General features: G+C 55.6%; 1 protein-coding gene across 2 annotated transcripts in view; it reads right to left on the reverse strand.

Moving 5' to 3' along the window:
* The window catches only part of ITSN1 (intersectin 1), a 163,900-nt gene that overhangs the window by 18,970 nt on the left and 118,215 nt on the right, over positions 1-26,715 (reverse strand). Inside the window, exons 25-30 of one of the 2 annotated variants that reach the window (XM_081139006.1) lie at positions 25,248-25,293; positions 23,229-23,350; positions 21,630-21,747; positions 19,875-20,066; positions 3,833-3,954; positions 2,203-2,309 (exon numbers count right to left, since the gene is read on the reverse strand). In XM_081139006.1, the coding sequence (XP_080995132.1) occupies positions 2,203-2,309; positions 3,833-3,954; positions 19,875-20,066; positions 21,630-21,747; positions 23,229-23,350; positions 25,248-25,293 (707 nt within the window). Of the gene's footprint in view, positions 1-2,202; positions 2,310-3,832; positions 3,955-18,103; positions 19,548-19,874; positions 20,067-21,629; positions 21,748-23,228; positions 23,351-25,247; positions 25,294-26,715 lie in introns of those variants that run through there. The other variant, XM_081139005.1, reaches the window with a different exon arrangement.

The raw sequence follows: 26,715 nt of genomic DNA on the forward strand, positions 1-26,715 counted from the left end.
GCGGCCCTGCTCTCCTGGCCCCTCCTCCCCTCCCCACTGCCGACCGGAGCCCTGAGTCTCCCTTCCCCCATCCCGTCTTTGCCCCCCAAGATGTGCTTCTATTTTTACTTTTTTCTGCTTAAAATAAAATTGCGTCTACACTTCTTAAATTAAAAAGAAGGGAAGCCGAACACTTTATATTTAAGAAAAACACTGTTTTTGAGAAGCTCTTTCATTTCTTTTCTTTTTCTCACGAGAGGAGACAGGAAAGGACCCGGATAAATAGTCCCCGCACCTGGGTCTGGGGGCCCTGCCTCTCTCGTGCCTCACTTCTGACAGCTGCCCCAAGGGGCCGCACCTGGGGCGCAACATAAAAAGGTTCTAGATCTTTCCGCCCTGCTCTGCTCAGTGAAGAACAAAAACTTGGATGCCTGCCTCCTGGTTCTCCGTTCCTTCCACCGGGACTGGTCGGGTTGGACCTCTGGTGGGACCCTGGGCGTCCCCCACAGGGCAGCTGGGACACAAGCTCGCAGTCTGGGTGACTCGTGTCCCCAGCTGTCACCAAGTTTCCGATTCCCTCTGCAGGCCCGGCCCTGACAGGAGCGGGCAGGAGGGAAGACCGCAGGCTCCGGCTGCATTGCCCTCCTCAGGCCGACCCCACCGGGACACATCTGCCGCCTCCCCCAGCCCCAGCTGCCCAAGCAAAAAGCTCTTGAACCTGTAGGTATATTTTCCAAAGAAAACCTGTGTCTATTTTAAACAACTTGGCCCCAGCACTTTAGGTTCAGTGCTCACAGGCTCAGGGGCCACCTCACCCCCCGGCCCCCAGGTGCAGAGGCAACTCTCTCCAAGGCGAGGGTGGGTGCTCAGCCCCTGCCACCAGGGTCCCCCGGGCCCAAGCCCAGCACTTGCTGTGGACCCGGCACCCTAATAAGAACCCTAATGGTACGTATCACGTTTGTCCCTGGTTACAGAAGACGACACCGAGGCCGGGGAACGGCAGTGACTTGCTCAGGCACACAGCTGGCGGGCAGCGGGGGTCTGTGCGCCGAGTCCCGTCCCGACCCCGCTCAGAGCCCACGAGCCTCCCTCCAGGGGGTATGAACAGGCTCCCTCTGAAGCGCCCGGGCCCCTCCTGGATCATGCGTCTTCTAGCGCAGCGGCTTTCAGCCTCTTTGCTCTCACGGCACAAACTCTGCGGCACACACACAAAAATGTATTTTTTGCCAATCTGACCCCCCAAAAAGGTATAATTTTGATTCGTCCACATCAATGGCTATTGTTGGGTTGACTGTTGCCATCTGTTTTGTTTGACAGCCTAAGAGGAAAGAGGTCAGGGCCCTGGCTAAAGATCGGGTCCGCACGTTTGAAACGTCCCTGCGGCCGCCGGTCGGCCACCGCTGCCCTGGAGCCGAGAGCGGACGTGTGCATTTTGCCCGCACCCAGCTCTCCGAGCCCCTCCCTCCCTGTCCCTCCCAAACGCACCCTCAAGGGAGTAGGGGTCACATTTAGGAGAAGCTGCTTTGACGAGGGGGCCGTAGAGATCCAAGAAGGACCGAGTTCCCCGGGCCGCGCTTCTCTTGGGCTGGGGGACAGCGAGGCCCTTCCTCCCGGCTGGCCGCACCGCCTGGGCTCCCTGTGTCCCAGCAGGTGCAGTCACCTGATGGCCTGGCAGGGCCCTTTGTGATGTTGTAACCCAATCTTCTCCTACAGGTGGAGAAACTGAGGCTCAAAGAGGAAGGACAGTGAGTCGGCTCCAACCACAGGTCTCCCGTCCCTGGCCCTGCCGCCGCCTCTGAGAGCCAGACTGGGAACAGAGTGTCGTCAGCGCTCAGGCCAGCGTCTGGGACAGTTACCCTGAGGACTGCTAAGGCGGCCAGTGGCCAGTGTCACCGTTTTCCACCTGCGGGGCCAAGAATGTGTCAGGAGACCAATACTGGCCCTTGGGAACCGGGTGAGCGGGTGGAGCCAGCCAGCCATCAGAGAGGGTGGCCCAGCTCCGGAAATTCTAGAACCACGGTAGGAGCAGAACAGGGAGGCGGTGAGAAACCGGGCGTTTGGGAAGCATCACAGCCAACAAGAGCGACGGTGCTTGTGAGTGGAGAAGAGCAGACGGAGACAGGGGCTCATGCGTGGCGGGGACTCGCGTGGCGGGGACGCACGGCCGGCCGCGGGGTGCGGTGTGGCGCGGGGCGGAGCAGGCGGGTTAGGGGAGAGGCTTACTTCAGCAGCTTGATATTACACATAATCAGCTCCTTCCAGTTAACAAAAATCATAGCGCCCTCTTTCTCTGTCAGCAGCTCAGACTCCAGCAGCGGTTTCTGAAAGATCTACAGGTGCAGAAAGCGGACCGTTAGCAAGACGCGGCGGCTCAGAGCGGGAAGGGCGCTGGGCCTGCGCCCCGGCCGAGCGCCCGCCCTCCTGCGCCTTCGGAAGCAGATGCGGGGCGGGGGTCCCCATCAGGTCTGCGTTGTTTTGCAAGGGGGGGGCACTGAAGTGTGGAGGCCCGGCCTTCACCCCCCCAGGACACAGCCAGAGGCCTGTACAAAGCCTCCCACCGTCTTAGGGCGCGGGCACAGGGCACAGCGGGGGCTTAAAGGTGCTCGCGGCTGTAAGTGCAGCCAGGCCTCCAACCAGAAGCCGCGGCGGTGCATTGCTGGGGCCTCGGCCTGGCCTGGGACAGGGCCAGCACGCGGAGGGTGCGGCTGGCCTCCTGAGCTCGGGACGTAAGTGGGCCGGCCCACACTGCATGGTTGGGTGACTTGCACTGAATCACAGACCTCGTCGGAGCCCTGGCGGTGAGCCTCTGCCTACAAACGAGTCACGGGGACAGCCTGTCTTCAAGGAAACTCGGCCAGAGGACGCCGGGAGCCCTGCTGCTCATGAGTCTTTAAGCCAATGTTGAACCTGCCCTATGCCAGGCCTCTGCTCAAAGGGGCCATAGCTAAGGGGGTGACACACAGGTCCTAGACTATATGTTTAGTGACAGCCAAGTCTCCTTAGGAAGGGGCACCATTTTTTCACTTGCACCAATGCTTTCTACGTGTTCACGGTGGCCTTGTGGGCCAGCAACCCGTCCTGCGTCCTGTTCTCATTCGGCCCTATGGGGCCAAGCCGTCTCCCCTGGGTGTTCAGACTATCAGAGGAGATGACTTCACAGCTGTTAGGGGGAAGGGGGTGTGGGGGAGGGGTTTCTAAACTATCACGGGACTTTTCAGTTGGAGAGTCACCCTGATGACCAGCTCTGCAAACCCTGTGTCCTAACGTGGCACCTTCCCAGGTGTGTGGGCAAAGGGCTCCCTCCTCTGCATCTCCCATCCGCAGGACAGGTGGCCAAGGCCAGCCCTTCAAGGGTCACCCAGGAGGAGAGAAAAACAAGGATTCACCTGGGACAGGGGTGCACAGGGACCTGGGAGGACACAGATTTTTTTTTTTCTCAGGGGCGAGACACAGCACGAGGAATGACTTGAGATAGCAGCCAGATGGCTGCCGTTTCCAGATGCCGCCCTGAGAACCAGTGGCAGGTGGCTTGCCCTGTGCACCGACTAGTTGGTGGCTGAGCCTAGACTCCCAGCTCACCGTATCTCTGCCCACTCAGCTCCACCCGGACTCCTGCCCCTTGGGGTGAGTGATCTCAGCCCCTCTGTGGGTGGGACTCGGAGTTGGCCATGGGTGAGACTGAACTGCTTTCTCTTGGGTAAGACGCTCCTGCGTGGCTGACCGTTCACATGCTCCCCAAATACCCGAAATCATCTCCAGCTGGGAATCAGGGCCCAGGCCTCCTGGGCAGAGGCCCCCTCCTATCCCCGCCCCCTGCCAGCGCCCCCACCCCCGCACCCACAGCTGCTGTTACCTCGGTGACCAGCTGCAGGTCATTCACATAATTCTCCTCGGTGACAATGAGCTCGTGGATGTATCCCTGCCGCTTTCTTTCCGTTGGGGTCAACATATCCAAGAGATGGAGGTCTGAACACCCTGGAAAACACAGCCATTGGATGGTTTAGTTCAAGTCTGGGGGCCCACACAGCTCCACAGTGGGGATCCCTGGGCTCATGGCTGCTGGGCCCTGTGGTCTCACTCCCGGGCAGTGTTGTGGGTTGACTTGTGTCCCACTCCACCCCTGAAAATACGTTCAAGCACCAACGCCTGGTACTTGTGAGTGTGACCTTATTTGGAAATAGGGTCTCTGCCCGCAGCCTGTGGAAGTGGGCAGCGAGCCTGCGGCAGAGGGCCTCACATTGAGGCGAGGTCATAGTCAACCAGTGTGGGCCCGGACCCAATGCGGCTCGTCACCTTACAAGAAGGTGAGACAGGGACAGGCAGGAAGAGCGCCCTGTGACGACGGAGGCAGAGACGAGTGTGATGCATCCACGCCAGGGACCAGAGGCCTGGGACAAATCCTCCCTGCGCCTTCAGAGGGGCGCGACCCTGCTGACACCGTGACTTTGGATTTCTCGTGTCCAGAACTGTGAGCAATTCCGTTTCTATGGTTCTAGGCCACCCGGGGTGGTCATTCTTCACCGCGGCTCCAGCAGAAATCGCGCGGAGAGAGGAGCCTTCGGAAGAGTCGGCCAGCGTTTCCCGAGGGCTCCCCGTGCCCGGCCGGGACGGGAGCCTGACACCGATGGCGGTGTTGACGCTCACCAGAGACTACGGTTGTCTCCTGTTTGCAGCCGAGGAAACTGAGGCTTGGCGCGGTTGCCTCAGGCAAGATCTCTCAGCTGGGTGGTGAAGCCAAGAGCCCGTCCCTGGACGCTGACTCCGGACTCGGGGCTCTATCTACCCTAGGACCCTGGTTTTGGGTCCAAGCCACAGGCAGGGATAAGGTCACCCTGTGCTGAGGCTCCCGATGGGCCTGGGGGCCGGGTACGCTCTCGGGGACCAGGCCCCAGCCCCAGCCTGTGGAAGCCAGGCAGTGAGCCTGCAGGCAGGGGGGAAACCCAGCTGCAAACGGGGCGCCCAAGGCGACGGCTCTCGGCCTGAGACGGCCCTGCCTCCGCTCACCTGGCTGGTTACTGGAGGTTTGGTTACTGGCGGAGGCTGCCCCGTGGCGCACACACTGGAACGAGGAGGGGAGGCTCGGTTCTGGGGAGAACCTCTTGCAGGCCAGGGGTCCCCCTCCCTTTTCTCAGGGGTGCTTCATTTAATCCCAGAAACCAGGTTTGTGAAATAGACTGGGGATGGGCGCAGGGAGTCCCAGTCACTTGTGGTTGTCACCCCTTCTCCCACACGGGGGCCCAGCGTGAAACCCTTGCCGGGACCAGGTGTTCTCAAGGGTGCCGGGAACCAGCAGCATCAGGGTCACCTGGGAGCCTGTTAGAAATGCAGATTCTCAAGCCCCCGAAGATCAGACTCTCCGGAGCTGGGTCCTGAGCTCTGTGACGTGACACGTTCTCCAGGTGACTCCTTTAGGCACGTGGGTTTGAGAAGCTGCTCCTCGAGTTTCCATCTTCCCCCGGGGGCGTTATCTGCGCTCCTGACTGATCTGGCCTGTAGGCTGGAAGCTTCTGCAAACGGGGTGAGCACTCTGGGCAAACGGTACCGTAGGAGTCTTGGCAAACGCTTCCCGGTGCTAGAGATGAGCTCCGGCTGGGGGCTCAGCCCTCGGCGGTCCCCTCCCCTGGCCAGTGCCCTTCCTGCCATGCTGCAGCTTCTCACCCGAGACAGGACGAGCCCCGGACGGGCAGGCGGATCGCAGGAAAGCGGCAAGGATGCGCCATCATTCGGGGAACGCCCTCCACGCCTGTCCACCCGAGGCCTCATTCACGGTCACAGCCGTGAGCGGGGCAGGAACCTTCGCATTTACCCCCCGCAGGTCTGCGATGGGTCGGAAAGGCGGGCCAGGCTCGGCCCAGCCGCTCTGCCTGCCTCAGGGCGTGAGTTGTGCTTTATTCAAACCATGGCATCAGCCATGAGCTCAGGAAGGAAGCGCGTGGGGACCGCTCCCTCGCCCATGGGGCCGCCTCTGCCAGCTGCGTGCTCCGCTGGAGGGAAGCTGAAGCCCGGGCATCAGCTCCCCTGGCTCTCAGCAGGAAAGCCACCCAAGAAATACTGGAGCTGGGGAGGAACACGCCCCGGGCCTGCCCTTCTTACACGCTTTCCTCTTAGCGAGTCAGCGGCCCAGGACTAGGCCGTTTCTTGTAAAAGTGTGGAAAGCAGCCCCTGGCACAGGCACCGTGCGAGCTCCGTGGCATTTTCAGGACGTGCCTTCCCGCGGGCGCATCAGCACGTGGGTCCAGCTGTGAGTCCAACCCCACCTCGCGAGCACTGCGCGGAGATGTTTGCAGGGACACTAGCCTCGGGCCGACTGCACACAGGTGGGACCAGTCTTCCCAGTGTCCTTGTAGGTCCCTCTCCCCTGGTGGGCCTGATGATACTATGCTCTCGCCCCAGAAAGCACGTGTACGACGCACACAACACACACGCTTTGCACAGTTTTACAGGGTTCACAGGCCCTCCTCAAGCTTGTTCATGGGTCTCACTCGCTCGACAATTACTTACTGATGTCCTAACTGCCTGCTGGGTGCTGCGGATTCACGATGGGAGAAGAGGTGCCTGCCCTGCAGAGTGAACAGCGAAGAACCTTGGGGTTCGGAGGCCCTCAACTGTGGGGGTCACTGCAACACCCCAGAGAATGAACGGTGCTGCCCCCTACAGGATGAAGATGGTACTGCCCTCCCCTACAGGATAAAGATGGTACCGCCCTCCCACTGGTTGAAAGTGGTGCTGCCCCCCACAGGATAAAGGTGGTACTACCCTCCCACTGGTTGAAAGTGGTGCTGCCCCCCACAGGATAAAGGTGGTACTACCCTCCCACTGGTTGAAAGTGGTGCTGCCCCCCACAGGATAAAGGTGGTACTACCCTCCCACTGGTTGAAAGTGGTGCTGCCCCCCCACAGGATGAAGATGGTACCGCCCTCCCACTGGTTGAAAGTGGTGCTGCCCCCCACAGGATGAAGCTGGTACTGCCCTCCCACTGATTGGAAGGGGGTGCTGCCCCCCACAGGATGAAGGTGGTACTACCCTCCCACTGGTTGAAAGTGGTGCTGCCCCCAACAGGATGAAGGTGGTACTGCCCTCCCACTAATTGGAAGGGGGCACTGCTCCCCCCAGGATGAAGGTAGTACTACCCTCCCACTGGTTTGAAAGTGGTGCTGCCCCCCACAGGATGAAGGTGGTACTACCCTCCCACTGGTTGAAAGCGGTGCTGCCCCCAACAGGATGAAGGTGGTACTACCCTCCCACTGGTTGAAAGTGGTGCTGCCCCCCACAGGATGAAGCTGGTACTACACTCCCACTGGTTGAAAGTGGTGCTGCCCCCCACAGGATGAAGGTGGTACTACCCTCCCACTGGTTGAAAGTGGTGCTGCCCCCCACAGGATGAAGCTGGTACTGCCCTCCCACTGGCTGAAAGTGGTGCTGCCCCCCAAAGGATGAAGCTGGTACTGCCCTCCCACTGATTGGAAGGGGATGCTGCCCCCAACAGGATGAAGTTGGTACTACCCTCCCATTGGATGAAGGTGGTGCTGCCCCGTCAGGTGGAAGGTGGTACTGCACGCTCCCAAACCCCAGGCTGAGAATGGGTTCCTGGTGGTCATAACAACCAGCGCTGATGGCTGGAATACAGCGGGCTAGACCAGGCCTGCCAGGTGACCTGCAGTGCACAGGGCAGAGGACTGACCACCCCAAATGCCAACAGCATCCCATTGAGAAATAGTTACATTACTGGAAGGTGACAACACAACCAGGCTGGGATCACACTCTGCAGCACGGGTGGTGCGAGCGAGCCGAGGACACACTTAGAGTGACGGAGTAACTGGAAACAAGGGCCTGTGGGGGAGGATGACAGGTGCCAGCCTGCTTCGGGTTTCCAAAGCTCTTCTGTGTCTTCGAGTGTTACACGGTGCAGGTCTGAAGCTCAAAGCCGAGCAACGGCAGAAGGTCCAGGCTGGATTCGGGCCACTGGGCCAAGAACCCGAGGTGCCGGGGCCAGTTCAGGGCGAAATGGAGGCCTGCTGCCCACGGCGTCGGGGCACAAGGGCACTGCCTGGTCATCCACCCAGCAGCCCCAGGGCTGGCGGAGCTGAGGTGTGCAAGGCGGGGCCAGGGAGTATGGCTGCTGCTCCAGCAAATTACACCCCATCATGACCACCTACCAGTTGGCCTGGAGACAGGGGTGTAACCCAGACGGCCTCTCCAAGCCCCAGAGGGCAGGCAAAAGCAAAGATTTTCTGGGAGGCGCCAGCTGGGCGTTATGCACCAACGACATTGGCTTGGGATCATCTGTTCAGCTGCTGAGCTGACCCACAGGATGACGCCATTTGTAAAATTCTTGCTGGTAAATGCAGGACCAAGAGAACCAGTAAAGACTTGAAAAGGGCACTTGGAACTAAAAAAATCCTTCCTTTGAAAATTGAATATTTAAAAAAACCCAGAGTTTTACAAGTCCATTATTCAGAGCAGAGTAAATGGAAAAATCATTTCAAATAGAAGAGTTTTCTTTAGTGGGGGAGGGCCGTGGTCCTTCTCTCCTTGGGGAACCAATATAAACATGGTTTGCTGGCTCCCTTTCCTGGTGAAAAACAAGAGGCTACAGGGCAGCGGATAACTTTTCCTGGGCATCTCGGTGCATAGGGATTCTTATAATTAACCATAATCCATTCCAAGCTGAGATAATATTACAAATGACTCTAGGAGGTTAAGAATGATCCCCAATTATAGCCGATGCAAAATTCCTGACCTCTGTGCTGTCCCTTATAATTCCATACAGTCAGATACATTTACAAAATGGACAATTACAAAGAGCTGTGATGCTCCTTTGAAAGGACTAGAGTCCAGGGCACTGGAGAAAAGTATGGGAAAAACTTACCCCAAAAGGCCATCTGGACCCCTTAATGGGACAGTGCTCAGATGAACAGCATAATCTAAGCAAACTGTTTTGTTACAAAAATAATATGTGAATGAGTGCTTCTTGCAAACAGGTCAAAGAATACAGAGTATTTAGGGTAAAAAGTGAGTGTCGCCCCTCTCTGGCCCCTGCCCCATCATTCTACGTTCTTTCCCAAAAAGGACCATATTTTGAAAACCAAGCCAGCCCCACAGCAGGCTGGCCACTGGGCAAAGCAAATAAACTGGATGTGCTCCTGTTACAAAAGGGCCAAAATATACAATAAGTCGGTCAATAAATATTTATCAAGTTCCTATGAAGTCCAAGAGACACAGAGGCAAACAAGATAATGTCCTTGGCCTTAAGGACACCCACAGCCCTGGGGGAGACTCAACAGGAAACTAAATTTAAAATAGGCAGGACAGCATGGGCCTGGCAGCTGCATGTAGGGCAGGGCTCAGGGTTTGGGGAGGTAGATGCTCTTGGTCCGAGGGAGGAGGGTTCTGTCCAGAGGCCTGATTTATGCTGGGTGTCCGCATGGCCAGGAGGACAGGCTGTCATGCTGGGAGTGAGGGGCCAGGGGGCAGGTGAATGCAGAGGCTCGGAGGGACCAGAGGAGAGAGCTGGGTGCTGACCAGCAAGACAGGAGCTCAGGCAGTGGTTCTGCATCTCTAAGGGGAAGGATACACCAGTGTCTCTGGGGACATTCGGCCCCAATGCTCTGGCTAAATGGTCCCAGTCAGCAGGACCCATTCCTGGAGCTGCCGTCTACACTGAGGGCTTCTCCAGGGTCGGCCTGACTGTAGGAAACTGGCGTCGGGGCCCAGTTCTCTCCTGCCGGGTGAGCCTACATCCCCGAAGGCCAGCCTAGCGCCCCTGGAAAATGAATCTAACTGTGCTGCCCTCGGCCCCCAGGCAGACTGGCACGCACGGGTGCTCTGTCACGTAGGACAGGCAGGTGAGGCCACAGTGGATAGGAGGTAAGGGAGGTTCTGTGGTCCCAGCCCTATCCGCACACTGTGACCGGTGTCTGGAAGCCCCATTCTCTGAGTTGCAGAGCTGCAGGCCTGTGTGTTCCTGTGGGACAGTGACCTTGCCGGGGCTGAGACTGGGTGAGGAATGAAGCAGGACGGTCCTTGCCCTTCGGAAGCCTTGGTCTGCTGGAGGCTCAGACACTCCTACCACATGACTCTGATCCTGGCCGAGTCATGGGCACCTTGTCAGTCCCTGAGGCCGCAGAGGTGCAAACCCCTAAGCCGGGTCTTTAGGGGGCTCTCGGGAGCCAGGGGGCCCGGAGGCCTGCGGGCTGTGCAGGTGAGCCCAGCATCCGCTCCAGCCCATCCTGGGGGCTCGCCGGGCCCTGAGGCTGGGCTTCCGCTCAGCTGCACTGTCATAAGCTAGAGCTCAAAATGCCGACGTGGCTCCAGACAAGCTTCCCTTTCTCCGGGAAGGGGAGTCCAGTCCACGTGGCTGCCCGGCAGGGAACAACTGAGAAGTGGGAAAATGAAGTGACTCGGGGATAAGCCATCTCTTTATTTCCCACAAACATGAGTGTCGGTAATTTATCTCACTAGAGGCCTGTCACTCATGGCTGCTTAACCGACACTGGGGCTCGTGGTGCGGCGTCCAGCGCCCGGCCCACGTGCGCCCGTCTGCCTGCCTTCCTGCGCGTCTGCTCTCAGTGCGCGCTCTCCTGGGCACCGCGGGCATCCTCACCAGGGGCCGCAAGTTAATCCTTTGGGTACGCAAGGCAGACGGGGCGTTAGCAGTACAAACTGCTGGAATCCAGGGAGGAGCGGGAAGACTCGGAGCTGGACTTTGAGAGGCCGGGCAGGCAGTGGGGAGGGATCCCTGAGAGGGAGCATCGGAGGAAAGGTGGGTAAGAGGGGTGCTTGGAGCCCAGGGACAGGTGGGAGGAGGGACGCAGGTGCTGGGGTAACAGGTGTGGATGAAAAACAGGTGCTGTGATATCCTAACGGGGCAGGTCCTGGTGGGCGGCCATGCCCCAGGCCTGTAGCTTCTTTAGTGAAAGGTTTTAAGCCAGCCCCGCCCATTGTCCTCATGCAGGCGGGTAACGCCCTTGGAAATGCTAGAAGTAGCACCCCTCCAGGGCACAGCCCCCCTCCAGAGGACCTAATCTTATTAGCTCTCCTGTAGTCCAATCCCCACCTTGCTTCCTCCCACCTCCAGGGAATCCTCCTTATGTTCCCACCTTCATTCCAAGTGCATAAAAGAAACCACGAAACTCGTTCTGCGGAGCACTTGAGGTCTTGTTTCCCTGCAACTGTCGCCAGTTTTGGATCCAATAAACTCATGAAAACCCTCTACGAGTTTGGACATTTCTTAAGTCAACATGGGGAGCAAGGAGCGCTAACACTGAATGCTACTGTGAGCGCCCCGGGTCCCAGCACTGTACCTACAGAAACTCACTGAATCCTCGCCTATAACCCCGATGTGGTAGCTGCTGTTGTCATTCCCATGGAACAGACAAGGTAACTGAGGCACGGAGAAGTTGAGTAACTTGCCGAAGTCTCAGTTAATGAATGGCAGCTGACCCCAGAGTCCCTGCTCATGGCTGTGCCTCGGGCCTGGCTGGAACGGTGGCGTATCAGTCAGCTCGAGCTGCTGTAACAAAGCTGCAGTCGGCGGCTCAGACAACAGAAACTTCTAGTCTCAGTCTGGAGGCTGGAAGTCCAAGGTCAAGGGCTGGGCTGGTTTCCTCGGAGGCCTCTCTCCTTGTTGGCAGTCGCCTGTCTCTGTGTGTCCTCGCGTGGCCTTCCCTCCACACGTGATCATCCCCGGTGACTGTGCTCAACTCTCCTCTTCTTATAGGGACTCGAGTGGGACAGGATTAAGGTCCAGTCTAATGGCCTCACCTTAATGACCTTCAAGGCCGAATCTCCAAATACAGTCCCACTCGGACGCACTGAGGGTAAGGGCTTCAGCATACGAGTTTTTTTGAGGGGGACACAATTCAGCCCCAAACAGGTGGGGCAGACAGGCCGAAGTGAGGGACTTTGAAGGCCGAAGTGAGGCAGCTGTCTTTGTCGTTGGTTGCAGAGCTGGGGAAGGTTTTGGGCTGTACTTGAGGCAGATCACCATGGCAGCGGTGTGGAAGGTGGACCCGGGCTGTGACCCTCGAGTTCGCCCGCATGTTGGAATCACCTGAAGAGCTTTTTAGAAGCCCAGTGTGTCCCTACTGTGCCCCAGACCAGGAGCAACCAGGTGTCCATAATTGTAAAGCTTCCAGGTGGTTCCGATGGGCAGCCAAGAGTGAGGCCCACTCCATCAGAAGGAAGACTGCCTGGAAATCAAGGCCGATTCGGATGCAGATTCGGAAGCTACGCCTGTCCCGGGTGCCCAGGCACTCCAGCTGCTGCGCTGCATCCCCGTGAGGCAGGTCGCTCAGGCAGCTACTCCAAGGGGCGTGACACTTGATTCCTCCTGATCCTCAACTCTCGGGCCAGGGCTCAAAGGTCACTCCACTCACCGCCTTCATTGTAGGGACCGGACAGAGGAGCCCAGAGATAGATTGTGACTTCCGTTGTCAGAGATAAAACCTGTGCTCAGGATGTCCTAGGAGATGGAAAACCACAGGGAGGCACCAGCTCTCACAGAGGGGGCACTGGGGACACTTCCATCTAGGTACCTTCCTGCCAGGCCAGGCTGAGAGGACGCTCTTGTCCTCAGAGCCCAGGGCGGTTAGGAGCTTTCAGGCTGGGTCAGAGCAGCCAGGTCACCTCTAAAAGTGACCCTGGCTGACCAGTTTTGGGCGGCCCTGGCCCACAGGAAGCTCTGGAGGCCAGACGGGCTCTGGGTGGCCCAGGGGGCAGGGCTATTTCTTATCCCAGTGGGGCTTTCCTTACAAGGGTCCAAGAGCAGCCTGGTCCCCGGGGTCTCCTAACCTGGCAAGCTGACCCCGCGGGGACACAAGGAACAGTCTGAGCCCGTGACACTCTCTGCTCCTTTTCAGCAACGGCACAGACATGCTTGGGTCCTGCTTTCACGGGGCTTCCGTTCTAGTGGGAGAAGGCAGGAGCCAAACACACACCTAAATCTGTCGTGTTTAGGGCGGTGTAAGATTGACGAGCCCAGTTCTTATGATTAATAAGTTCACGTCCTGTTCTCGGGTCTTCTAGTGTGAGTTTGTCTTTTAAACGATGGTGCCTTCCCGCCCACAGGTCTGTGCAGGGTCTCGGCCACAGGCGGGAGATTGCGGAGGGGACTGACCACAGCGAGGCGTCCTGTCGCCTCAGCCTCGTGGGGAGGAAGGAGCCTGTGGGAGCAGAGGGCGGCCCAGGACTGCCCGCTGCACAGGCTTCCTGGGCGGTAGGCGGACGCTGCCCCCCGGTGGTAACCTAGCGGGGGCCTGGGCAGCATGTAATGATGAACTGCAAGGGGAGGTCTCTGTCACCGCGATTGTTGGTGCTGGCACTGCGTACGTCTTAATGGGAATGGCCTTGCCCCCCAGAAGCTCCCAGTCTAATTAGGGCGATGAGAGCACCTATGTGCCCATGCGCCGGCCTATCTGCTCAGGTTCACGTGACGAGTCAGCAAACTGCTGTCACTGTGGTCAGTGGAGCTGGTCCCAAGGCAGAGAAAGGTGGGGGGCGGAGGGGGGACACAGAAGGCAGTTCCAGCCGGACCACCAGTGGCTTCAGACTGACACAGAACCCTGGGGACAGCAGACAGGGGAGGTCTGCTGGCTCAGACCCGACGGGGTGGGGCTGGAGGGTGGGGTCCCAGGGACCCCGGCCCACGTACTGCGTCCTGTCGGACCTGCAGGTGCCTGGAGCCCTGGGGGACCAGGCTCTGAGGGCCAAGTCACGGATCTCCAGTGAGAACAGGCTGAGTCCAGGTCTGCTCAGCCCTCGGCCCGGGGCCCTGCCTCTTCAAGCACCGGCGTCCCCTCCCAGGGCCCTGCACCTGGAGCACGTTCTGGTGCTGGGAACTGGAGAGGTTTCTAGATGACAGGGGCCGGCTATTGGTGGTCAGGCCGCCCACTCAGAAAGGAAGGCCGTGGGTGGGGAAGGGTCCCTGAAGAAGGGGCAGCTGGGCAAAGATGGGTATAAATGAGGGGAGGGGCTGCGGGGGGCGGAGCAGGCCAAGCAGGGCCTCGCAGGTGCCTTTGAGGACGGGGATCCGCCTGTGGTGCGTAGAGGGGGCTGGGAGACAGCGTGCGGAGCAGAGGCGGTGGGAAGAGGGGAGCGTCCTTATGAGAGGGGCGAGGAACCCACCCACCCTCAGGGCCTCTGCATGTGCCGCTCCCCTGGCCTAGAAGGCCCTTCCCCCGCAATCTCTGCCTCCGGACTCCTGGGCAGCCAGCTCTAGGGTCCATGTCACATCTCCAGAGGGGCCTTCCCCGGGGCACCCCAACCGCTACAGCCCTGACCTCAGTCTTGCTCGGTCCCATCCCATATCCCACCCCCCACCAGCTGCAATGACTTTGCTTCTGTGTGCTCTGGGGCCCCTCCCCCAGTTTCTACAACCTTCAGGAGAGTGCTGAGCGGGGCCCATCGCCTGGTTCCCAGCCACAGGCTCTGAGGGACAGGGCTGGTTGCTCTGAGGGACAGGGGCTGGTTGCCAGGGGAACACGGGCAGGCGGTGCCCCTCCTGGTCTCATGGGTCTGACACAGAGTGGGAACGGTGTGGGGAGGGGGAAGCGGGGAGGTGGGGTGGAGGATCCCTCCAGGGACCACATCAGTGGAGGACTATTACTGGGGGTTCAGACTGTGGGGGTCTTTCCATGGGACCTCAGAACTCCAAGCTGACACCCCAGAGAAGAGAGTGCATCCTGATTTTGTGCCCTCTCTGATGCGGCAGGCTGTGGGGCTTGTGCTCTGTAGGAGGCCCTGCAAACAGCAGAGGCGTCCAAGGCCCAAAGCTTGGGACACCGAGGGGCATGTCGGGGTGCACACAGTGGGGCATATCAGGGCACACAGTGGGGTATGTCGGGGTGCACACAGTGGGGCAGGAGAGAATGAGCCCTGGTCTTTAAGCAGCTGGGTGGCTGATCTGGAGGCTGCGCTCTGGGAAGCTCCCCTAGTGACACAGGTGCGGTTTCTTTAAAGACAACGAAAGCTCTGGCCCATTGGGGCTGAGTGGTCTGTCTCTGTTGTTGAGAGAACACGGGCCACAGAGCACAGGGATGGGAAACAAAGGCCAGCCAATGCACCTGTGACAGGTTTCCTGTGGGTGCTGTGCAGGCCTGCCAACCCCGCCGACACAGAGGTCAAAGTCTGGCACATCCCACGGGCCCCGCCGGCCTTAGCTCGCACGGAGCAGGGCATCTCTGGCAGGCCCATCTTTGGAAAATCTGCCTGACAGCTGGGTGAAGACTGAAGGTTGGGGGCCCTGGATGAGTCCTGAGCTTGGGCATCGAGGAGAGGCAGCGAGGTGCTGCGGTCCTTCCCAACAGCTCCAAACTGCCCCGGCAGTGAGGGGGCCTCGAGGGAGGAAGGCAGCCCCACAAGGGTGGGAACCCCACGGGGCCAGTTCTGAGGCCCCAGTACAGACAGGGCTGTTCTCAAATGGGACAATGGGACAGAGGTCTGGCCGGGGCGTCTGGGGGCTCCTGAGACTGTCACTAGCTCCCAGACCCTCCGTGTTCTCAGCTCCAAAGCGCAGGGCTGGTGCCCACCATTCCCCAAAAACCCACCTTCACCCAATAATCTGCGGGGGCACCTCTGCCTGGTCCCTCCCCGCATAGACTTTTCTGTACTTTCTTGGAGGGGCCTGGAGTGTGTGTGTGTGTGTGAGGGGAAGGGGCAGCATGGGACTTGGAAGGGAATCGAGTTGTGCAAGACTGAGTGCAACAGCCTCCTGATGCCAAGGGGCAGATGAAAGTGGTTTCCCGCCACCGGGCCTGCTGGGAGAAGCTACGTCAGAGGACATAGCTTCGCCCAACTCTAAAACCGCGATGGGCCGAGCCCAAGGAAGACACTTCCTCTTTCAGGCTTGTGACATCCCTGACCCGCGTGCCAACCAGATGTGGCAACAGCAGCTGCCGCCTCTGCCAGAACCTTCTAGAGGGCGGCATTTGTCTGCTTGCTGGCGGTGCCATGACCTCACCATTCAACCCACTGTTACCAAGCTACAGACACGGACATTGAAGTTGCCTGCAAATCACTGTCTCTCTCTTCCTCACACATTCGGCCCGTTGACAAACCAACATGGGAGCTTAATAGAAAGTTGTAACCACATGATTTTATAGCTGATCCTCATTTTTTACAAACTAAACCTTAAGTTTCTGTGGCTCAAGTTCTACCATTTAAAAATGCCTGGAGTCTTCCATTTAAAGACTGGACGCTTCCCGAGAGGCCAGGGAACCTTCCGTGTGGAGGAGCCGCACACCAGGACGCAGGCCCGGGCTCTGGCTCACGTGTTTTCTTACAGAAAGGCCCAGGGAACTCTGGCTGGAGTGGTCACGAACGGCCATCGTGACCTGCAACCTTATGTTTCCGTATCCTACCAGCTCCCAAAACTAGACATTTTGAAGAAGGGGCTATTTTTTCTGTACCTTTTTTGGGACTGCTGGCATTCAACATAGTTTCCATAAAAATTCTCGAGAAATTTTGGTACTAAAAAGAATTGACTCATAAGTTTTGCTGGAATAAAAAATGAATTTTCACTTTGTTTCTGAGATGGCTTTCCATTTGCCAGGAAGCAGGACTGTGATTTGTTGGGCCCATTCCCCAACTGAGATCGGGGGTTGGGGGGTTTCCCCCACCCCATGCTGGAGGGAGGTCTGACCAGAGGACGGTGGTGATGCCCCGGCACATTTGGTCCAAGCAGCCACCAGCAAGGCAGCCTTTTGGGCTGTGAGCAGCCACGGGTGAGGCCAGGGTTTCTCAGCCTGGATACTGGTGACGTGTGGGGCCTGAAGAGTTTTTGTGGTGGGGACTGTCCTGAGCACCTTAGGGTTTCGGCAACACCCTGGCCTCTCCTCAGCAGATGCCCGTGGCCTTCCTCTGATTAGAGGCCCTGGCTCCGGTGGACACTATGGAGGCCACGTGCAGAGAAGAGTAGCATCCTGGGGACAACTGTTAGCTTCCCAAACCCAGGACAGAGCCGGGGAAGGATCTCTCAAGAGGGTGTCATCCAAAGAGTTGTACGGAGTATTAGAGAGCATTACCCACCTTGACAACTGTATCCCTTCCAGGCAAACGCAAGGCTGGAGGAAACACTGGCTCATGCAGATGAAGGGGTCCCAGGCAAGACATGGGGCTTGGGCCTTGATCAGTGCCCCACACTAGGGGGCCTGGGGGACAGAGACCAAGCTCTCTCTGGCCACCCCTGGGCCTCTACCCAGAACAGCCAATCCCCTTCCATGCTTCACTGGGCTCCTGCTTATCCTGCAAGCTTCAGCTTCCATGTCACCTCCTCCTGGAAGGTTCTCTGACCCCTCCCTCCCATCCCACTCTGACCACTGCTCCCTGCTGCCTCGCATCCGGACCCCCTCGCTGGGAACGTGGCTCCTTACCTCACTCGCACACCACACACACTGATCCGCACTTGGGTTTTCTGCTGGCTCCTCACCAGAATGTGAGCTCCATGAGGACGGGGACCCTGTCTCTACTGACTGAGCAGCACACTCACCCCAGAACCCGGCGGGGTGCCCACACCTGTGGATCTCCCCAAAATGTTTGCTGTACTGAAGGAAATCGCTTTTCCACTGAGCAGCAGCAGAGGACGAATAAGCGAAGTTCGTGACGGAGTCAAGTGCATGGGGTACAAGGCAAACAGTGTCGTGACGTGGACATGGCTTATTTCCACGCAGGTGGTAGACTGAAGTGTGTGGGGCGCAGACAGTGGTGAGCAGCATGGCAGGGAGAGCTCCCATCCTTACCCCCCGTTTCTGAATGGTCAACAGACCCTTACGATGATCCCTCTTTTGGAGAAACGTTTTGTATCCCGAGTCCAATCACACCCCTGTCGATGTATCAGCAACATACACCCAAAGCCCGATGAGACAGTTAACCACTAAGCTGGGTGGTGGTCCTATTGTTCAAAACCAGGCTTCTAAGGGGCAATCGTTTACATACTGACCAAGGTGGGTGGGCAGCAGGTGACAGGGAGGGTGGTTCAAGGAGGACTTCAGTGAGGATGTCCTGACATCTGTATTTAAAGAACACAGTCGTCATCATCACGTGGGCAGTGCCGCCTGCTGACACCTAGTCTGTGTGTCCCCATCACCACTGTCAGGTTCCAACACCAAGAACACAGAGACAGTCCGTCTAACTTTTATAGGAAGAATTTAATTATCTATACATGTAACTAATTCAAAAGTTGAATTACAGTTGTTAAAGCCGCAGGTTTATATATTTATATATTTTACAATCGTATCCATGAAAATACTGATGTGCACGCAGGTGGACGCGAGGGAGCGGTCCCTCCAGTGCCACGGGAGTGGGGGAGGGCTCTACACAGCCAGCACAGGGCCTCAAAGGGAGAGACGTAAAAACAGGTCACTACAGTTTAAAAGTCATTGTTAGAACTGCTAGGTTGTGCTTGAGGCTCCCCACCCCGTTTTCTGGGCTGTCAGCAACGGGCATTTTTATTGAGAGCTTCCCACTAGTGTTTAAAAGACACACAGGCTTCAGCTACAGCACCTCTACACAGACACGGACCGTGAGCTCCATTTCATGTTAATCTGTAGAAATTCCACAGTCTAGTTAAAAAATGTAAACACTGGAAATTAATTGCAGGGAGACTTCTATACATTCTTTCTTGTCAGGAGAATTACTTGTTCAAAATATGTCATTCCGTGAAAAGTAACTGGGAGGAAACTCCATACAACAGAGATGAGGAAGAGACTGGATATATACTGTTGCTCGTAACACCCTCGATGGTATTGTCTACTGAGTTATGGCATGAAAACACGCAAAGTTTAAAACCCAAAACAGAAAACACCAACTCAACCCGATAAATCTGAGACCAAACAAAAACACAGGTGCTTTTGCGTGTGGCTACAAGGTCACTGTGCAAAATAAAACCAATGCAGCACGATCAGCATCATACAGGTAATAACTTCTGCCGTGGGAGGAATGACTCTCTCGTGTACAGGATATGATTACATGCTCACAGGTACATCTGAACACACAGACAAGCACAACACCATGTTTAATTGGGATACTGAACCCTGCACATCCACAGTAGGGAAAACCCCAACTACACAATTGAGTTGGTAACACTGGGCAGAGTGAGAAATACATCAAGTCTCAGATTTACGGACACTCGGACGTTTTAACAGCACATGCAGCATTCCTTGATAGTGGGTCTTTTTGCAAAACCAAAATAGCAAAGAAGTAATTTATTTATTTATTTTATTAAAAGGCTAAAATATATATTTAAAAATAATTTTAAGACTATTGAAAGCACCTGTGCGAAGGTGGGGGGAGTCAATTCGAGTCGCCAGGAAAGCCACAAAAGGACCCACTACCCTGTGTTTTAATTTTTGCCTCTATCCCTGTGAAAACGCCACGTTGCCACCACATGCAACTACGGAAAATGAGGTAAACTGCTCTGCAGCGAGTTCTTCTACTCGGAAGGCAGTAGGTGATCATGCTGGAAGTCACATGATCAGGCTGCATCTCCCAGCATCCCTCTGGGCAGTGATATGGGATAGTGGGTCTCTTTGAGGACTTTCAAGCCTGAGGGGGGGATGGACAACATATGATTCCTAGAAAAAGGAGGAAAACAACACATAAGCAAACAAAACAATGAGCAAAATCCAGGCCAGGGGAGTGAGTCAGGCATGTAAACAGCATGGCGCCAAAACGGTTTAAAAAAGGAGGGGCGGGAAGGGCAGGGACATGCTATGCGGGGGATGGAAAACCAAAACCAAAAAGCAACCCCACAAGATCAAGCCTCGCACTACGGAAGGTCTTCAGAGAGGCTGCGAAGGCAGCCACGGTCCAGCTACGTCCCGCAAACGCGGCAGAATCAGGGCAATGCTGCATGTGTCACCCAGGCACGGAGCGGAGGGCCGCAGCCGCCCGGCACTTACATTGCTGGCTTGGGTCCATGTCCGTGGTCAGCTTCACGTAGTTGGACGGGAAGAGCCCCACCTGTCCGCTGGCCTCGCCTTTCCACCAGTCGGGGTCCTCCCTGCTGAGCACGCTGATGACCTGGCCCTTGCTGAAGGCCAGCTCGTCGTCGTTCTGGGCGGCGTAGTCGTACATGCCGATCACCTGGCACACTGCGGGAGAGGGGCGGGTCAGCGCTGCGCCCGCACAGCGGCCGGGCGGCTGGGCGCCGGGCAGGCCCGCGCTCCCGTCCTCCCGCCGGGGCCGCGTCGCGGGGCGCTCCGCCTGCCTCTGCACAGTGGGAGCCAAGCCGAGGCGCGGCCAACACTGCACACCAACGCCCTTGTTTTCAGAGCACCTTCCTCTTTTCATGCGTGTCAGCAGGAAAGTTACAGTGCTGCTCGGGTGCTTTCATGCAGGTGCTTCTGTTTCAGCAGCGGGAGTCCTTCAAAATGCTGACTGAGAGGCAGCCCGCTGCAGGGACAGGCGCACAGCAAGGGGGCTTGACAACAGCAGCCCTGTGCTGGTTTTGTTTCCAAGGTGGAAGGTAATGGTCATTTGACCTCTAAAAATTCCCAACCTTAGTGAAAGCAAAATAAAGTGTTTTATTCTCTTGCACCTTCGCGCCTCAAAATTTTGTCTTAAAGAAACTTCCACAACCAAGAACAAGCTTTCGTGCCTCATTTCCTAGCAGGGGTAAACTGCTTTCATCACCTGGCATTCCTACACGTCAGCTAAGTCTGCATGGTTAGGTTGCAACCCCAATTAATCTTTTGTAGCCAGCTTGTATGTAGGTTTAGGTTTTTCTAACTCTCCAGCTAACTCAACTGCATCAGCAAATTATTTCTGTGGGTTTCCACCAACCTGATGAAGGGGACACAGCCAGGCCTCTGAAGGGACAGGCAACCCTGCTGGCACCACACCCTCCACCCACACAAAGCCGCAGCTCAAGGGGCCCAGCTGGGGTCGGAAACCAGCCACATCGTTTGCCAATCCTGCGCTGCTTGCAAAGGCTGCCAAGTTTTCATCTTATTTCACTGGGATACATAGCACACATTTAACCACAGGTGCTGGCACAAAAAGTCTGCATTTTCCACAAATGCCACCCAAGGATTGAGGGTTTAAAGACCTAGAGCAGAAGGCTGCTCCCCTCCCCTCACCCATCTCAAATGCTACCAAACCATCTAACTTGGTCTCTTCAACCAGAAACCAGTGGCCTGCTCGGCCGCGGAGCCCTCTGTCCCTCAGGGGAGTGTGTGCAGCATCCTGCCCAGTGAGTAAAGCCCCCCCTCTCATCCACAGAAAAGGTCACCGGGGAGTCACTTCAGTCTCATTGACAGCACATGACAGCCAGCAGACCCTGTGGCCTCCCACTCACTCTCCTGACCTAGTCAGATCCCAGCCATTTATTTTTAGAAGTCCCCCTTTGTCCCCTCACCCCCCAGCCCAAATCCCAGTTTAAATCGCTGGAAGGAAATCAAGAGAAAAATCTGGCTTTAATGCCATGGCATTCATGACTCTGCTAGGAGGACAGTTCCCACAAGGGCTCTGTTGTACCCAGCACGGCAGAGCTGCTTAGATATTCCGTGCTTTTGAAAAACATATTCCGAGCCACAGTAGCTGGGTACAAGAAGCCCTCACAGCCGATGTGAACAACAACCTAAGCTACTGCAGAAGCTGCATGGACCCTAATGGGGTCGCATGGACCTCTGCAGGTGGGATGGTAAACGGCTTACCTGCCGGGAGAGCTGCAGGCTTTGGGGGCTCTGTCGGAGTAACTTTGCTTGTCCCAGGGCTTAAAAGTTTTACATAATTCGCAGGGAACCAGCCTATCTGGCGCTTTTTCCCACGTGCCTAAGAAAAAAATAATTGTATCAAAATGTGTGAAAGGCTCATGTTCTCTCATGACAGTCTCTGTGATAAGCACCTATCAAGGTCTGCACAGAACTGGAGACAAGTGGCATTCACATCAGAATCCACGGTTGCCACACTGCAAACCGAAGACATTGGTGCCAAATTCAAATTGTAGCAAGTCAGTGAAGCCTGAGAGGTACCTGCGTGGGCTGGGCTGTAGGGATCACAATTCAGGGTCTAAAGCAGTGTGTACAGGACAGAAAACTGCACATGTATGTAAGCTCTTAGCTGTTAATATTAGCTAATGCAAGCTAAGCCTGGCTGGGTAGCTCAATCAGTTAGAGCATCATCCCGATACGCCAAAGTTGCAGGCTTGATCCCCGGTCAACCAATGAATGCACAAATAAGTGGAACAACAAATCAATGTTTCCTTCTCTCTCCCTCTAAAATCAATAAATTTTTTAAAATCTTAAATAAAAGTTTAAAAAAAGATTATGGCTAATATCAACATTATATGTAGGTTTTAGGAATAATATTAATAGCACAAACACTTATTGGGTGCCTTTTGGGTGCTAGGCCTGTATTAAGCACCTTACATGCATTTATCTGCACAGCAACTCCAGAAGGATAGTAGTATGACTCAGATAAGTAAAGTGGCCACCTAGGGCCACAGGCTAGTCCCAAGGTCAGTGACAAGACAAGATTTACACAGTCTGCACTCTTCTTATGGATAACAGTTGACTGCAGATACAAGATACACGCAATACGCATAGAACACAAGAGTCTAAACTTGACTTTGTTTTCAAAAACCATCAGGCCCACATAAGGGCCACAGCCACACTTTTCACGGCCATTCCTTCCCCTTAACTCTAATTCAAGACAAGATCCAGTTACTGAGTGTTTACAGGACAGTGCCCAAGGAACTTGTAATATAGCTGGTGAGCCAAGACTTGTATCCTGACACTATTCTATGAGATGGAAAGACTAGGTAGGGATCGGGAGAGGTGCTGTGATTACTCTCTGCATCCCACCTGAAACAGAGACCAAAACAATTCACGTGTGCACACGCACACACACACTCACACACATGGGAACTAAAACTCCTTTTGAGGCACAGAGGTAGCTTTGAACACACAGAAACCTGCCACTGGGCCTTGTAAAGCCACTGATGGAGAGCTCTGCTCCTGAAATGCCAGGGCCTCAGGGGTGACTCTGGGCAGGTGTCCCTCCTCATGAATTCTCACTGTGCCAGACTCACTATCTGACTCAGGAACCCAACAGATATGGATAAATCTTCAGAAGAATTCCTAGCTTTCAAACTTCTGCTCCTGGCTGTCCGAAGCTGAGGAACCAAACAGATCCAGATACTATGGTGTGTCCCTCCCTGTCTAAACGCAGGGCTGCTTTGCAATGAAACAGCACCCCTTTGTGATTGTGCATATTCCCATCTGGACGGAGGACTCAAACAAAAGGATACTCACCTGCAGCTCTCCTTCCCACCATCCACCTGGGTTCTTTTTTCGAATCAGAATCAGCTGGCCAGGGGCCAGGGTAAGCTGCTCGGGACCAGTGGCTGTGTAGGAGGCAATCACCTGGGCAATTTCTGAAAAACAAGATCAGACATCGCGCACTGTTACGGTCAGGACAGTCTAAGAAGACACAGCCACCTCCCAGGTTCACACCATCAAAGCCAACCTATGGGGCCTGTTTTCTACTAAACGAGGAAGGCTCGCTCAGCAGCCCCCATTCCACGACCGACATCACAAATGCAGTATCCAAGGCCCCAGCCTACTCTAGGACCCCGGTCAACTCTCAGAACTTACCAGCTTCTCTCCACAACTGACCCTCCCCCATGACCACGAACACCGATGCCAACAGCTGGGCCTCACTCGTCCCCTGCCCTGCAGTGCTCAGCACAGTCATCACCGGCCCAATAAGGGAACACTTTAGTGAAGCTCCCACCTGCCAAGCACAGTGGGGAGGGAAACCCTGTTTCCTTAAGAAACCACTGGGAACGGGGCACTGCCAGTCACCTGCAGCTTTAGACTCTCCCCTGACCCAGGAGGTGTTTCTGGGCGGCTCACATTCTGAGGGTGATCCCTGACATCAGGCAATGTCAAGTTTCCTGCTTCTATTTTAAGTTAAAGGAGAAACCTGGGGTAGAGGTGGGAATTTTACACAAAAACAATTCAGCACAGAAAACAATGTAAATAGTTCTGTACTTTTACTGACAAAATGTCATGGGAACAAAGGTCATGGGAACAATTCAGGGAGCACTGCAGACGGGGCCCGAGGAGTCTGCACTCACTGGGACAGGCTGGCTGAATCCTGGTGCACTGTAGCCACTGCTTCCTGAACTTCCAGAAGCAAACAGGACACATGGTCCTGTTCCTCTACACTTGCTCCCTCTCCATCATAACCGAGGGAAAGAGGCAGGCAGGGAGGGGTCGAGACAGAAAGAGGGGTGAAGGGGCCCTGTCCTGTGACAGCATTTCCTCCTCTATGGGTACGCAAGCAACCTGTCACCCTGGTGTGCAGACAGATGGCTACCACGCTAGGAGTGCCAGGCTGTTGGGGGTGCAGGCCTGGGCCCCCCAGATGCTTTGGAGAGCTTGGAAAGTGAGAGGAGCCCAGATTACACACCCCAGCTCTGCCAGAACTCTGGCTGGAAACCTGTGCTGACGACAAGACCTCGCCGAGCACACCAAGGACTGGCTCTAGATTCCAGGTTTTCAGTCTGGACAAAGTCCAGCACAGTGACCTATTTGGCCCCAGATGCTCCTGCTCCTTATAGGGCCTGCATAGCCAGCGACCTGCCCCACCCTCTCTTCTGCCCTGTGTCCCTGAGCAGCTCGCGGGGTTCCGTGCATAGTTAAGCCCACCTGGAGCCTGTGGAACTCAACCTACAGACGAGTCACAGCTAAGCAGAGATCTGTGCCAGGCTCCAATACCCGAGTCTGACAAAACCCTACGCAGCCTGGATCCCTCTTCCCTGCCAGGCGAGGCCATCCGGGCTGAGCACCAGATACACACACCTCCCTGGGCACAGCGGGGACTCTCCAACCTAATTCCCTGGACGTGCCACGTGACCACCTGATTTCACATCTGCTCCTCTCGCTCCTGCTTCTATTAATAGAACATGTGATTTTGTTTCAAGTGCCGTCAGGAAGGGAAAGGGCATCCTGAGCCCCGCAAGATGATGACCAAGCAGCAGCTGACCCCAAATCCCACAACTGCCCACCATCCTGCCAGAACCCCTGCTTCTTGACCCAAGAGGCCAGGCTGTGTGGCGATCTCCCCGGTCCCTGGGTGCGCAGCACAGACACATTTCATGACCATGTGTCCGTTACTAACGATTCCAAGGGAAGGAGGACTCCCACCACTCCTAGGAACGAGTTTTTGTCCTTTCTTAGGCTTCTGGCCCTAATAAACAAAAACTAGGAGCAACTGTCAATCACATTCAAAACATTGAAAAGGAAGCATCAGGGTTTGTAACTTACCAGGTTTTTTTCCTAAACTCCCTGTTTTCCCAGCAGTTCCAGAGCCCTTAAAACAGAGCAAAAGGTCTCATTTGCATACTGCAGAGTTTTGGTCATGCAACTTAAAAAACGATTAATGGTGACACCCCCGGCTGAGCCCCTGCACCCCCCTTTCATCCCCGGGAACACAGCAACACTGTGTCTCCAGATGGGAGGACAAGTATCAGGGACACACGGGGCAGCAGAAGTGCTCCCAGCACACAGATTTTGCTCTTTTCTCTGAGAAAAAGGAGAGCAGGTGGCCCCACAGGATCCCAGAGGGCTCAAGTCTTGGCAGCATGTGGCCCAGGCATGTCCTGTCCCTGGGCCACGTCAAACGAGTGCCACACTAGCAATCTACTGGCCCACGTCCAGAAACACTACACTCGTGCTCCTGCTCAAGTGGTCAGTTATGAAATATCTCACATGTAAAAGGCACAGACAGTTGTGAGCCCAATGCCCAGAGTTAATACATGAAAATATTAATATTTTGCTACATTTCCTTTAGAGTTTTCTTTTAGAAAAAGAAAAAAAACTGCAGTGGCGAGTCAACTCCCCCTCCCCCACCCCATTCACCTCTCCTTTGTGTGCTGTCCACCCAAATCCTACACTGTTTAAACACTGAATTTCCCTATCGATGCAGGATGTAGTCCACATAAGCAGAGTATATTTTCTTCAATTATTAAGTGTTCCAGTGTCCCGGGGTGAATTCCTTTATGGACATTCACAGAATTTCACGCCAGCCAAGTCAGCCACAGAGACGTTGAGCCGGGACAGAGGCCAGGCTGTGGTGTGTCATAAAAATGTTTTATTCTGAATTCTCACCCTTTGTCCCTACCTTTCAATTAAAACACAAAGCTTAATAAACTTAATGAGTTACTGTAAGAGTAAAAATATGTAATTTACCCAAGAACGCAGCTTATCACAGCCCCTTTACTTTGGTTATTGAAATTTAATAACCATTTAAATGGGGAGAGTTGGAGTTAAGATTTTTATTCTGACTATGCTTTCTGTATTAACAAAGTCACACATACCAGTCTCCCCTGCTATTTGTATAGGCTGCACAGCAACATAAAGGAACTAGTGAAACAAGTTTCTCAATGACCAGTTCCCTTCCCAGGGCAGGCCTGTAACATACCCTGGACATTCCACAGAAAGAACACCACGGTTGGCAATGCCCAATGATAGAGCTCAAGCAGCTCCGATGTGCTCCTGTCAAGTACCACGGCCAGCACATCAGCTAGGACACACCAGAGGCCAGGTCTGCCCTGCACCCCCAAGAACGCAGCAGGGAAGCCGCCAGGCTGTGCGCCCAGCCCCTCTCCAGCAGCGGAGGGCGTACCCGTGGGGCGATTCTGGAATCCCAGGCGAGGCCTGGTTTTTACCTTTGGCAGGATGTTTCCTTACATACAGAACTCTGTCCAAGTAGGATGAACAAGCTGACGTTTTA

Source organism: Miniopterus schreibersii (assembly GCF_964146895.1).
Source record: "Miniopterus schreibersii genome assembly, chromosome: 5".
NCBI lineage: Eukaryota > Metazoa > Chordata > Mammalia > Chiroptera > Miniopteridae > Miniopterus > Miniopterus schreibersii.